At 43.2% G+C, this 12,852-nt stretch overlaps 1 protein-coding gene across 1 annotated transcript; it reads left to right on the forward strand.

Annotated features, from left to right (window-relative positions):
- The first annotated feature begins 3,553 nt into the window (after nt 1-3,553).
- On the forward strand, nt 3,554-6,209 carry LOC136129297 (transportin-1-like). The gene is given in 2 exon segments (XM_065885504.1): nt 3,554-3,657; nt 3,659-6,209. Coding segments are annotated over 2 exon segments (2,649 nt in total). The 5' UTR covers nt 3,554-3,559.
- The last annotated feature ends 6,643 nt before the right edge of the window (nt 6,210-12,852 follow it).

Consider the following 12,852-nt stretch of genomic DNA (forward strand, 5'->3'; position numbering starts at 1 on the left):
GGGCGGCGGCGGGCGCGGGGCGGGCGAGGCGGCGGGCATGGCTCAGAGGCCCGGGAGCTAGGCGCAGGGCTTGGAGGCGCGGGGCCGCGGTTCGACGGCTGGGCGAGCGCGGCGCGAGCGGCGAGGAACCCGCTCCGCCCTCTCTCCTCGTTCCCTCCCGCCGCCCGCCCCGCGCCGCGCCGCGCAGCGCCGGGCAACAGCCACGGGGAACGTCTCTGGGGGCGCCGGCTTAGCAACAGCGCGCCGCCCAGCCTCTCTCCCAGCGCCCGCACCCGCCCCGCCCTGCTCCGCGCGCCGAGCCGGGCGGGGCCCGCTTTGAACTTGCTCACGCACCCCCAGTCTTCTCCAGGGAGCGCCCGAGGTGGCCCTCGGGGACCCCTCCGCAGCCCGCCTCTGTCAGATCGCAGGGCGTGCCTTAGAGCCAGGCGCGGTCGGGCTTTGAAACTGAGCCTCGCCCACGTTCTCTGTGGGTGGCGGACCAAAGGCGTCCCCAGGACCCGGGAAGTCCTCGCCCCTCCTGGTCGTTCAGAGACCAGGCTTCCCTCACTGATCTCTTCCTCCTACCCCATCCCCGCTACGCTCACACATTGACCCTGCAGCCGTCCTATATCCTGCTTGCCCCACAGATTCAGAGAACTGCTCACATGCCGTCCACACCCGTGACCTCAAAGATACAGCCTGCAAACCTCCTTCCAGCCTCACGTCTTCCTGGTACCATCTAAAAGCTGCTCAGTGCCCCTTGCGTTGTTCTACCCCTTCCAAGCCCACCACACGTCTAATCCTCCCATTTGCAGATACATCCCCCATATCTGCGGTCACAATCCCATCTCCTCAAAGACTAGCTCCCAGGCCTCTCCTGGGAGAGATGATTCATGCAGGGAAGACCATGCCCATGTAGGGGAGCAGAATTTGCCACCCCAAACGATGTCTCTTTGGGATATTATTTTAAGCTAGTTATTTTCTGAGAAACAGCAGACGTGGGAAAATCTCCGAAAACCAAGTAGGAGTTACCCCTGTGTAAGAAACATTTACATTTGTAAAGGAAATCTCCATTTATTAGGTGTCTCCTTCACTGTACCTGGAAGAGGAGAAGGACCAAATCTCTCAAAATTCTTTTTTTTTCTTTCATTTCTAAGTCTTTCCTGAGTATTGTCACCTCATTTCTGAGTTTTTCTTTTTTTATTATTATATGAAACATATATTGTTATTTCTCAACATTTTTAAAAGGCCCTGATATAGAGCAAGTATTATTTTCCAAAATTATTTGAGCACACAGTTATATTAATATATCATGAAGAAATGGTTCTATAGAAGGAATAAATGAGAGTTCATGTGCAAGAACTAAGGAAAGGTATTTAAAGACATTTCCCCCCCGCCCTTTGGTCCACTCTGCGAGGCTTGTGGGATCTTAGTTGAACCCCAGACCTCGGTAGTGAAAGCACGGAGTCCTAACCACTGGACGATCAGGGAATTCCCTAGACATTCTAATCAATGGAGAAAGCAATGACAAACCTGCATCACAACCTTCCCCTTGTTTACTGTGCTTTTCATGGTAACCTCTACACCCTCAAGATCCTCTTTTGTCTTTAGGTGAGGATGGTGTTTAAGGTGAGGGCTTCAGCCATTTAGAAAGTTACTCAAGTTTTTCTGGGGCTCTCTCATGTATACATGTTATTAAACTTAGCTTCATTTTTCTCCTGTTAGTCTGTCTCATGTCAATTCTGAGACCAGACAGAAGATCCTAGAAGGTAGAGGAAAATTTGTTTCTCCCCAACACCCACATCTCCACGTGGCCACTGACATGATTACAGCAATGGTCTTGACATTGCCTTGATCCATCAGGTCACAGAGTGGGCTTGTCTGATGTTGGTGCTCTGTGAAATTGTTCACGTTCTGCAGAACACCAAGACTGAGGCCAGGTCTGCTCCTGTACGTCAGGGTCTGTCTTTCTCTTCCTCACACGTAATAAGAAGTCTAGGAGAAGGCTATTCCGCGCTGGTTCAGCATCTCAGGGGTAACCTTAGGTATGAATCTCTTTCCAGGATTCCACATGGTCCCCTTCAACATATTGCCTTTTCCCCTCAGACTCAAGACTGTTGCCTCAGGGTCACAAAATGGCTGCAGCAACCTCTGGAAGCCATTGTGTGCAAAGGAACTTCTGCTTGCAGCTGGTTTGATAGCCAGACAACCCAAAGTGATCATCAAGGACCATTTTCAGCAATCCAGTTCACCAACAGTGAACAAAATGACAAAGGACCTGCCTCCCAGTCGCTCCCCTCTAGTCAGGGGAGGCAGGTAATGAAATAGCAAGTATGGTGATAAATGGTGTGGAGAAAACAAAGGAAGGAGAAGGGAATAGGGAGTGGCGACTGTTGTTATTTTAAGTTGGGCAGACAGGAAAGGCCTCACTGACAAGATGATATTTGAGCAAAAGCCTGAAGGAAGAAACTATTTGGAAATTTCTCTTGGAGGTAAGTGCCCCTCAGCTACTTAAATATTTCCTTTTTAGAAGCCATTGCAGCTACTCTTCCTGGCCCTATGATTTAGGAGTAAACAAAAGTTTTAAAAACTGAGTTTTAGGGAAAGGTTTAACTCTCATGGAGGAGAATTCAGATGACTTGTATTTTCTTTCTTGAAAAGCAGCAGTTCAGCAATGTTTAATTACTGACTAGATAATCATTTATATGTTCATTATATACACACATTAAACGTACAAGGAACAACTTAGCTCAAGTTATCAGGTTACCTCCCAGCAGTGAGGGATAAACGTGATACATCTTTTTTTTTTTTTGGCCACAGCGTGCCATGCAGCGTGTGGATTCTTAGTTCCCTGACCAGGGATCGAACCCATGCCCCCTGCAGTGGAAGTGTGGAGTCTTAACCACTGGACTGCCAGGGAAGTCCCTAAACATGATACATCTTCTCGAACACTGGAAGAAAATGCTAGTTACCTACTCCTATTCTCCCTTTCTGACCTAGTAACAGACCCCAATTTTAAGCTGACCAAACTGCAACCTAGAATAAAGAATAGATTTTCTAGCCTCCCTTTGTTACCGAACCAAACTAGGGTCTGCTCACCCACCACGCAGCAAAGAAAATCTACTGACACCAGATTGTGATGAAGGAAAGTACAGTGTTTATTGCAGGACACCACACAAGGAGAATGGGCAGCTCATGATCAAAAGACCTGAACACCTCCATGGCTTTTAGGGAAGGGTTTTCAAAGGCAACATTTGGGATGAGGGTTGCAGCTCGTGGACTTTCTTCTGATTAGTTGGTGGTAAGGTAACAGGGTGATGTTTCAGGAATCTTAATCATCAACCTTCTGGTTCCAACCCATCTGGGGTCTACTTGCTTGAGGTCAGCATGTAGTCACCATCCTCCATCTGGGTAGTTGGTCTCAGTTTCTGCAGAACAATTTAAAGATATGCGCCGGTTCCTTGCGCTCGGTGGCCATGGCGGCAGCAGCAGCAGACATTAGCGGCCCAGCTGCTAGGATCAGTTCCCTGGGTTTCACCATCCCAGACTTCCTTCAGGGCGCCCCAGGAAGCAAACCAAGATGGAGTATGAGTGGAAACCTGACGACCAAGGGCTTCAGCAGATCCTGCAGCTGCTGGAGTCCCAGTCCCCCGACACCACCATCCAGAGAACCATTCTAGAAACTGGAACAACTCAATCAATATCCAGACTTTAACAACTACCTGATTTTTGTTCTTACAAAATTAAAATCTGAAGATGAACCCACAAGATCATTGCGTGGTCTCATATTGAAGAATAACATGAAAGCTCACTTTCAGTATTTCCCAAATGGTGTAACAGACTTTATTAAGAGTGAATGTTTAAACAATATTGGTGACTCCTCTCCTCTGATTAGAGCTACTGTAGGCATTTTGATTACAACTATAGCCTCCAAGGGAGAACTGCAGAATTGGCCTGACCTCCTACCAAAACTCTGTAGCCTGTTGGATTATGAAGATTACAACACTTGTGAGGGAGCATTTGGTGCCCTTCAGAAGGTTTGTGAAGATTCTTCTGAGATTTTAGATAGTGATGTTTTAGATCTTCCTCTCAACATCATGTTTCCTAAATTTTTACAGTTCTTCAAGCACAGTAGTCCAAAAATAAGGCCTCATGTTGTTGCATGTGTCAATCAGTTTATCATCAGTGGAACTCAAGCTGTGATGTTGCACTTTGATTCCTTTATTGAGAATCTCTTTGCGTTGGCTGGTGATGAAGAACCAGAGGTACAGAAAAATGTGTGCCAGGCACTTGTGATGTTGCTTGAAGTTCGAATGGATCGCCTGCCTCCTCACATGCATAATATAGTTGAGTACATGCTACAGAGGCCCCAAGATCGAGGTGAAAATGTGGCTTTAGAAGCCTGCGAATTTTGGCTTACTTTGGCTGAGCAACCAATATGCAAAGATGTACTCATAAGGCATCTTCCTAAGTTGATTCCTGTGTTAGTGAATGGCATGAAGTACTCAGATATAGATATTATCCTACTTAAGGGTGATGTTGAAGAAGATGAAACAATTCCTGATAGCGAACAGGATGCAAGGCCACGTTTTCATCGATCAAGGACAGTGGCTCAGCAGCATGACAAAGATGGAATTGAAGAGGAAGGTGATGAAATTGATGATGATGATATAATTTCTGACTGGAATCTAAGAAAATGTTCTGCGGCTGCCCTAGATGTTCTTGCAAATGTGTATCGTGATGAGCTTTTGCCACGTATTTTGCCCCTTTTGAAAGAATTACTTTTTCATCATGAATGGGTTGTTAAAGAATCAGGCATCTTGGTTTTAGGAGCAATTGCTGAAGGTTGCATGCTGGGCATGATTCCATACCGACCTGAGCTCATTCCTCACCTTATTCAGTGCCTCTCTGATAAAAAGGCTCTTGTGCGTTTCATAACGTGCGGGACTCTTAGCCGCTATGCACACAGGGTAGTCAGCCAGCCCTCAGACACGTACCTGAAGCCATTAATGACAGAACTGCTAAAACGTGTCCTGGATAGCAACAAGAGAGTACAAGAAGCTGACTGCAGTGCCTTTGCTACCCTGGAAGAGGAGGCTTGTACAGAACTTGTTCCTCACCTTGCTTATATACTTGATACCTTGGTCTTTGCCTTTAGTAAATACCAGCATAAAAACCTGCTCATTCTTTATGATGCCATAGGAACGTTAGCAGATTCAGTAGGACATCACTTAAACAAACCTGAATATATTCAGATGCTAATGCCTCCACTGATCCAGAAATGGAATATGTTAAAGGATGAAGATGAAGATCTCTTCCTTTTACTTGAGTGCCTATCTTCAGTTGCCACAGCCCTGCAGTCTGGCTTCCTTCCATACTGTGAACCTGTGTATCGGCGTTGTGTAAACCTAGTACAGAAGACTCTTGCACAAGCAACGCTGAACAGTGCTCAACGAGATCAGTATGAGGCTCCAGAAAAAGATTTTATGATAGTGGCTCTTGATTTACTCAGTGGCCTGGCTGAAGGACTTGGAGGCAACATTGAATAGCTAGTAGCCCGAAGTAACATTCTAACACTAATGTATCAGTGCATGCAGGATAAAATGCCAGAGGTTAGACAGAATTCCTTCGCCCTGTTAGGTGACCTGATAAAAGCTTGCTTCCAGCATGTTAAGCCTTGTAGAACTGATTTCATGCCAATATTGGGAACCTACCTAAATCCAGAGTTCATTTCAGTCTGCAATAATGCCACAAGGGCAACTGGAGCAATCTCCATTCAAATGGGCATAGAGATGCAACCTTATATTCCTATGGTGTTGCACCAGTTTTGCACCAGACCCAACACACCAAAGACGTTGTTAGAGAATACAGCAATAACAATTGGTCGTCTTGGTTACGTTTGTCCTCAAGAGGTGGCTCCCATGCTACAGCAGTTTATAAGACCCTGGTGCGCCTCTCTGAGAAACATAAGGAACAATGAGGAAAAGGATTCAGTATTCTGTGGGATTTGTACCATGATCAGTGTGAATCCCAGTGGAGTAATCCAAGATTTTATATTTTTTTGTGAAGCTGTTGCGTCATGGATTAATCCAAAAGATGATCTGCGAGACATGTTCTGTAAGATCCTTCATGAATTTAAAAATCAAGTTGGGGATGAAAATTGGAGGCATTTCTCTGACCAGTTTCCACTTCCCTTAAAAGAGCGTCTTGCAGCTTTTTATGGTGTTTAATCTCATACACTTATGCTACAGTCCCATAATTAGGGGTCCTTCAGTCTTGGAGACTATGAGGGAGCCTCTGCACCCAGGGAAGATGTTACCCTTTACAGGGAGGAAGGGTAAACCAGTAAGGAATACAGTACAGTCCCAGCCCTACTGGGAGGGGCTGGAGGGAGCTGTTGCCGTCACTGTATTAGGTCGCTGTTGGGAAACGTTTTAACATCTGGAGCCTTTGTGGGTGGAAATCTGTCTCCAATTATGACGCTGCACTAGATGTGAAGAGGCAAAAAAAAAAAAAAAAGAAAAAGTTAATCAATCTACTCACAAAACAATACATTCTGGAATATTATGGGGAATTGTACCAAAACAAGAACCATATAAATGATGCATAGGGATGAGAAAGAGGAAAAATTCTATAGCACAATAAAGGAAACCTAAGAATGGGGATTAGAAAACAGTAAAGTTTTTTTTTTAATTTAAAGGTTTTTATAAAATTTCCCACATGATGGGGACTTGTTCTTGCATACTGATGAAGAACTACACAAATGAAAGCTAATAAGAGTTAAAATCAGCTCGCCCACCCATAGTAGAAGCAGGTTCTTGGAAGTTGCGATTTAAGGTACCCCAAAACGTTGGAAATAAAACAAAACAAATTTAAACAATGAAGCACCCTGTGAAATGCCAAATGAGTCACTCCTTTTACCTCTGTGGGATGGGCAGGGAGGGAGGAATAAATGGGGTTGGACATATCAAACTAAAGATTGACATCTTGACTTTGCATTAAGACATTAATGTAGTGGATATAATTTGATGGTTGTACTTCATTAGATTTAATTTCTCGGCCAAGAGGTCATTTTTTTTTTCATTGTTTCACTGTGCCTTTAACCTTTTATTAAAACAAATTTTTTTTTTTTACATCTTTATTGGAGTATAATTGCTTTACAATGGTGTGTTAGTTTCTACTTTATAACCAAGAAGTCATTTTTAAAGTGCAGTTTAAGGTTCAGGCATGCATTCTGGCTCATAGGGATTGTAAGTACTTTAATTAGTGGGAAAGTAGCATGCTTGCATCACATAGAGTGAGATTGGTATTCAGTTACCTCTGTTGTGCCAGTTTGTGTTGCAGTTTACCGATTCAGTATAGCCCTGCAGTTAAAATTCCTTTTTAAGATTTGTGAATTTTATTTTTATTAAGAATACAGATATAAAGTACTGTGGTTTACAGCTAGGCCTTGAAATATCTTTTTAGGATCTGTTAGGAATAAGACTGATATTGTATTGTGTGTGACCTGCACAATGTGGAAAGCCGATATGCCTGTGCAACATCTTTGCCTCTGTGCTGTCAGTGTGATGTGCTTTCTGCATGGCTATATACTACTAGTGATTTTGTCAAAACTTCTAAAACTTAAATTACATGGTAAAGGATCTGTAAGAGGCTGCATAAATGTTAGTTGGCACATAAACACAATTGTAGAAGTTGAAGACAGGATTGCTATATTTCAGTGTTTATTCCCACTCAACATACTGCCTTCTAAGCTTTCTTTTTTTGTTCAAAGCAGGATCTTAAAGATATGTTTAAGTTAATGGATGTAAGGCAGGGTTCCTACACTGTACTGGCACATGTTGGTGGCCCTCTGTGCCCTAGATATATGCACACAGGGTGCAAGTAAAAAGCTACAGAGTGAAAGTTGGTTTGGATCCTCTTCATTTCATTTGTTTAGCTTTTCTGTTATTTTTCTCTACTTACATGTATTCCTGTGAATAAATCATTGTTAAGTTAAAAAAAACCAAAACAGATATGCGTCAGATTGTTATGTATATTCCTTGAGGAGGAACCCCGGGCTCTGTTTTATCATTGAACTATTGTTTAAGTTATCCTTACTTTTCTTGCTTGACGGCTTTTCCTTTGTTTCTGCATGCCCTCACGTCCCTAATTAGTAACTGCTTGAGTCCGCTTTGGAACTCAGGAAAAGCCTAGGAGACTAAAGCCTTTTTCTACAAACAAGAAACAGGGGACCCAGGGGACTTTTGTATCTGGAAAGGGCCCACAGGGACCTGCTCAGTGTTACCCTCCCCCACCTTTTCTTTAATACTCCTCCATCCTGAGGGGTACAGGGGCGGGAGAAGAAAGGGAATAAAGCTTTGGATAGAAACTTAGCAGGGGAACTCCGTTTTAGGGGGACTCAGTTTCACTGTCTACCTCTCAGCCCTCACCTCCTGCCAGTCCCCCAGGGAAGCTCTGGGCTCCAGCTAGTGCAGATTCCTTGCTTTGTCTCGGGCAGCATCTGTTTCCATCCACTGCTCCATCTGCCCCCGTGCAACCCTTACTCAGTCATCATCTCCTCACCCTAAGTAAACTGCCAATGCACGATTCAAGCCCTAACTCCCTACCAGCAGGAAGATAGGAAAGTAGGGTGTTTGAAATGGCTGCATCGTGGTCAATCTGGTTTCCCTCTAGTACTGACAAGTGACCCAGTCAGTGGCACATTCCATTCAGCCGGTGATTCCTATCGACCTTGAAGTTAGTCAGAATGCCTCAGTTGGCTTCAGCAGACTCATCCCATTTGACCCAAGTCCACTCACTCCAGTAGACTTCTTTCAACAAGGAAGTCAGGGAATTCCCTGGTGGTCCAGTGGTTAGGACTCAGCGCTTTCATTGCTTTCAGCTGCTGGGGCCCAGGTTTGAACCCTGATCAGGGAACTAAGATCCCGCAAGCCGAGCAGCATGGCCAAAGAAACAAAAATCAAGGAAGAAGTCGAAACTCTTGCCTAAGATAAAATGAAGGCTTTCCTGTGGAGGACATTGATGCATACGATCACTCTTCTCACTCTGGTTCAGATAACTGTGTGTCAGCTGTGTGTAGACATGATTTCAGGAATATATCAAAGATACGATACCACTTTTTCTGGATACAAGCCCCTGCTTTTAAACGAATCGGTTTATTTCCGACGTCTGCTAAACTTACCATCTGGGCCCTCCCGATGCCCAAGAATATGGCACTCGGTGCGGTAAAAAGCAAGATGCAGATAATTGTTTCTGTATTATAGCAATAAAAACAAACTCATTTGCAAAACTACTGAATGATCTTCAAATGTGGAATGGTAATAAAAGGTAAGTCTGAAATATTCTCCAGCCCTTACGGTATAGTAGCAGATTCAGGGCAAGATTTCAAGTATCATAGGACATGACATTCTCAGAACACTGCCTATAATTAGGCATAAAAGCTAGAAAAATTGGGCTTAAGTCTGAAAAAGATAGACTGTAGTACAAAAATATGTGTAATCTCTCTTGAATTACCAAACTTGCCCTCAAAAAAAAGAAGAGATAATAAGTAAATGATATCCAGTCCTAAGATTCCAGAATAAAACACATAGGCACACAGTTAAAGCTGTACATATACACAAGCATGTTTGCAAAATGTGATGTATGGTCCATGCCTATGTATGGGCCACACTGAAACTGAGCATGTTATAAAGAAATTCCTCAGTTAGGGCTCAAATTGTCTTACATAAAAATTTTAAATAAATATATTAGTGATTCAGTTGGCCTCAAATGAATTCTTCCTGTTCGTCTTAGTATCATATAAAGGATAGAAGTTCACCTTGGATATGAGGGCCATCCTCAAAGATAAACAGAAACAAAGTAGACAGACCTTTCCTGATTCTTAGATTTAGCTGAAAGTTGCTGCTGTGGGACAGGGGTCTGCAAACTATACAGACAGTGCAGCCAAATCTGGCTCGGTGACACTCTGTGTAAATAAAGATTTATTGGAATACAACCATGCCTATTCATTTACATATTGTCTATGCTGCTTTTGAATAGTTGTGACAGAGACCATATGACCCACAAAGCTAAAACTATTTATTATCTGGTCCTTTACAGAAGAAGTTTGCAGACCCCTGCTGTTGTGTCGGCACATTCTGTGTTCTGTCTTTGGATGAAATGGAGAAGTGCAAGCCACCGAATTTTCCTTCCTTATGTGTTGAATAATGATGAGAACTGTTTTGGAAAAAAATTAAAGTTTCTCATTCTCAGGTTTGCGACAGTCATTTTGCTTTAATCTAACCCTGTTGGCGTCCAACCCACTTGGTAGATTTAGCTCCTTCTCTGAATATTCTTAAAATCTCTACCAAGTGGAGAAGCCCAGTATGGGAAGAGAGATGAACATTTCTGAACCATCTATCAGGAGCTTCCACGGAGGGGCCCCTCTTTTAAAACCCAGAACTCTGTGAGATAGGGTCATTTTTGCCATTTTTCTGAGGCTGTCTCCTGTTTTTAAACACTTGAGAAAGCCGAGAATCAGAGAGCTTAAGAAGCTCAGCCAAGGTCACACAATAGCATAATAATATGCAGAGGCAGAATTGGAATCCAGGTCTGTCTGATTCCTGTGCACATGCTCCTTCCACCACTTACTGCCTCATCAATGTATTCATTTATTCACTCAGTGATAATCACTGAGCACTTTGGGGGTATCTGCTATGTTCAGCCATTATGTCAGACCCCGAGGGCACAAAGATCACGGAAAAACAATGAAGAGGAATTGACCAGGGTCACATTTCAAATAAGATTGATGTGACCTCCCCCAGGTCAGAATCCCCTCAATCCATAATTTAATTTAAAAAATTAAGAGTATCCATACCCTTATGAAAGATAGTTCCATGATTATATCTTCCTAAAAGATCTAGTGTTGACTAATTAGATTGTAACCCTGAAGTATAAGCATAATAGATAGACTGTTGACATCATATCAGAGAAGTTGCCTGGCTCATGAATTAAAGCAATTTCTCAAACCAATTTAGTTTTTAAAAATCTAGATTACCTTTGAATTTCTATTAACCACAATACCAGACTTAATTCTGGTGTCCTGTTGGCATGGTACCCACCAGACAGTGATGACCTACATAGTCACTATTCCCTAGTCTCTCACTTGGGTGTCATTATTTCTGCAATGTTGTCTTGGGCAATTTTTTTTTGTCTAACGTTGAAGATATTGGAAGTTCATTTTACAATCTTGACAGAGCATCTTTAATTTCCAACAGCTGCTCTGGTTACTTAAGGGATGATTATATTATTTCTTTCCACTGAATCTTCATAGCTGTATGAAGCCTTTCATAGAATCCTCAAAGTGGTAAAAAAAAAAAAAAAGTATTATACACATTGCAACTCTAAATAGCGTTTTGTATGTAAATAGTGAAGATTCCAGTAGAAACAGCAAATGTGAATCTGTGCTGAAACAAGTGACTGGCGTGTGGTTTCACACAGTCAGAAAGGTTGCTTGTTTTAAAAAAGCAAGTAGGATGGGAATTCCCTGGCAATCCAGTGGTTAGGACGTGGCGCTTTTGCTGCTGAGGGCCCGGGTTCAATCCCTGGTTGGGGAACTGAGACCCTGCGAGCTGGGTAGTGCAGCCAAAAAATAAAATAAAATTTAAATAAATAAATAAATAAAGCAAGTAGGAGCCTCAACAGTGAATATGTGAAATCTGATCATCACTGCATCAGCAATCTACTGACCCCTAATGCTCAAGAACTGTCTATCTTGAAACTGTCAAACAGTCGGCAGGAAGTTATCTATACATTTGTTATTCTCAAACTGAGCACAGTGACAGAACCACAGTTACAGGTAAACCAAATCCTCCCCACTCACCCCAGAATAAGTCACATATTCCAGTGTGAAACTGACCAACTATTAATTAATGGCTGAAAAAAAGAAGAAGGCTCTCGTGTATCACTCCACTTTGAACTCCTTATAGCAAAAACAGGAGTAAGTATCTTGTAAAATCAACCACAGTAGTCGGGACAAAATTATGCCTAGAGACAAAGCAGAGATGGTTATTGGCAAAAGTCCTTACCAAATGACAGCATAGGAAGTCCCGTAAAATCGGTGGGACATACAAGAGGAAGGAGCAACCTGTATTGTGTGTGTGTGCATGATAGAAGTTTCTTCAACTCAGATTGGGACAAAACACTGCAAAATGTAATCTAACTGTTGACACAAGCATGGCACATACACAAGGGAGAAGCGCTCAATGACTTTCATGCAGCAGGAGGAGAGATTGTTTGCGCAGCTCTGTTGTAAACTAGAAAACAAGTGTTGGGTCGGGGTTAATGGAGCATCAGCCACACCTGAAGCAAAAAAGAGTATTTCTGTACAGTTCAGGGCCTGCTGCTGCTGGCCAGTCCATACATAGCTTTATTGACAGAGGTCAGGCAGTGGTCATCAACATGCCATCTGGTTGGGGTATCATGTCAAGGGAGCCACTGAAAATCACGAGCATGATCAAATCACAGCGACTTAGCCTCTGCCCTCTTGGCATGCTGTGAGAAGAAATGGGCAACAAGAATCTGTTTTGCATGATTTATATGAAACATACTCAAGTATGATGGCAGTCAAGAAGAGGTGTGCTTCCATTAAATTATGGAGAGGAGGATGAGGTTATAATAATGGTTTTTTTCATGTCGCTGATAATGTAAAGAAAGACCTCTTCTGTGATTCCAACGGGCAAGTGTCAGTGACATGCTTAGAGACGGTTGAGCTTCTAATCTCAAACGTCACAATTGTAAATGTTGAAAATAAGATAGCAGGGGAATTCCCTGGCAGTCCAGTGGTTAGGACTCCGTGCTTCCACTGCCGGGGGTTCGGGTTTGATCTCTGGT

This window comes from Phocoena phocoena, chromosome 10 (genome assembly GCF_963924675.1).
Source record: "Phocoena phocoena chromosome 10, mPhoPho1.1, whole genome shotgun sequence".
NCBI lineage: Eukaryota > Metazoa > Chordata > Mammalia > Artiodactyla > Phocoenidae > Phocoena > Phocoena phocoena.